Source organism: Bison bison, unplaced genomic scaffold (genome assembly GCF_000754665.1).
Source record: "Bison bison bison isolate TAMUID 2011002044 unplaced genomic scaffold, Bison_UMD1.0 scf7180017846635, whole genome shotgun sequence".
Taxonomy (NCBI): domain Eukaryota; kingdom Metazoa; phylum Chordata; class Mammalia; order Artiodactyla; family Bovidae; genus Bison; species Bison bison.
In genome coordinates, this window is record NW_011477208.1 from 1 (window position 1) to 1,190 (window position 1,190).

The window sequence follows — 1,190 nt, forward strand, 5'->3', positions numbered from 1 at the left end:
CGCAGGTCCGCGGTTTCGCGCCCGAGCTCCGGCGTTCCGCGGCCTCACAGGCCCTTGCTTCGCTGTGGGGAGATGAACGTGCAAAGGGGTGAGCACCCGCCGCAGTGGAAATCACCGGGTTTGTGGACAAGAGAAAGAAAGGGAAGGTCGCTCAGTCGTGTCCGACGCTGTGCGACCCCATGAACTGCAGCCCACCAGGCTCCTCTGTCCATTCATGGAGTGTACAGTTCGTCGCAGTCTCCAAGCAAGAATCCTGGGTTGCCTTTTCCTCCTCCAGGGGATCTTCCTGACCCAGGGTTCAAACCCGGTTCTCCCGCGTTGCAGGTGGACTCAGAGCCACCTGGTGGACAAAGACCAGAGGTCAACTTGGACTTTGGACACCGGACATGGCGACCGGCCCCTGCCGGGAAGCGCAGGGCCAAGGTCAGATGTCCAGGGTGAGGCTGAGTTCACTGGGAGGCTGAGTCGGGGGTTGCCTGGCCCAGGGCAGAGGTTTCTGGTGGCGGGAGCATGGGCGGACTTCCTGGGCGGGGCGGCTGGGCAGCAGTGGGCAGTGGACTCTGACCTGGGACGTGGCCGTCCTGCCCTGCGGGTCCCCTCGCCCTGTCGCCGCCATCGCCATGCTGACCCCCAGGATTGCAGCCCTCTTGACTCTGCTTCTGGCCAGCAGCTCCCTGGGTCAGCGGGTGCGGAGACCCCCGCGGCCCCCATCCCCTATCAGCACCATCCAGCCCAAGGCCAACTTTGACGCCCAGCAGGTAGAGCCGGGACGAGGTGGGGCAGGGGCCCACTCGGCTCTGCCGCCCCTCACACAGCCTGCTCCCCAGTTCTCAGGGACCTGGCTCCTGGTGGCCGTGGCCTCCCCGTGTCGTTACCTGCAGGAGCAGGGCCATCGGGCTGAGGCCACCACTCTGCACGTGGCTCCTCAGGGCTCAGCCATGGTTGTCAGCACCTTCCGAAAGCTGTGAGTCCCAGCGAGGACCCCTGAGCCCACCCCAGCTGCGGCCTCACCCGGGTCGGTGTGCCCCAGCCTGCTGGGCATCCTCCCATGATGGCCGTGCCCCCAGGGATGGAATCTGCTGGGCAGTGCGGCAGCTGTACGGAGACACGGGACGCCCAGGGCGCTTCCTGCTCCAAGGTGAGGCGGTGGCCGCTGGGGGTGGGTACGGCGCTGGCGGTGGGGCTGACCC

At 66.7% G+C, this 1,190-nt stretch overlaps 1 protein-coding gene across 1 annotated transcript in view; it reads left to right on the forward strand.

Moving 5' to 3' along the window:
• Window positions 1-50: 50 nt before the first annotated feature.
• The window catches only part of C8G (complement component 8, gamma polypeptide), a gene marked incomplete at both ends in the record, with an annotated part of 10,204 nt that continues 9,064 nt past the window's right edge, over window positions 51-1,190 (forward strand). Inside the window, 5 exons of the mRNA XM_010840472.1 lie at window positions 51-88; window positions 278-437; window positions 671-758; window positions 828-964; window positions 1,068-1,177. Coding sequence (XP_010838774.1) covers window positions 51-88; window positions 278-437; window positions 671-758; window positions 828-964; window positions 1,068-1,177 — 533 coding nt within the window. The remainder of the gene's footprint in view (window positions 89-277; window positions 438-670; window positions 759-827; window positions 965-1,067; window positions 1,178-1,190) is intronic.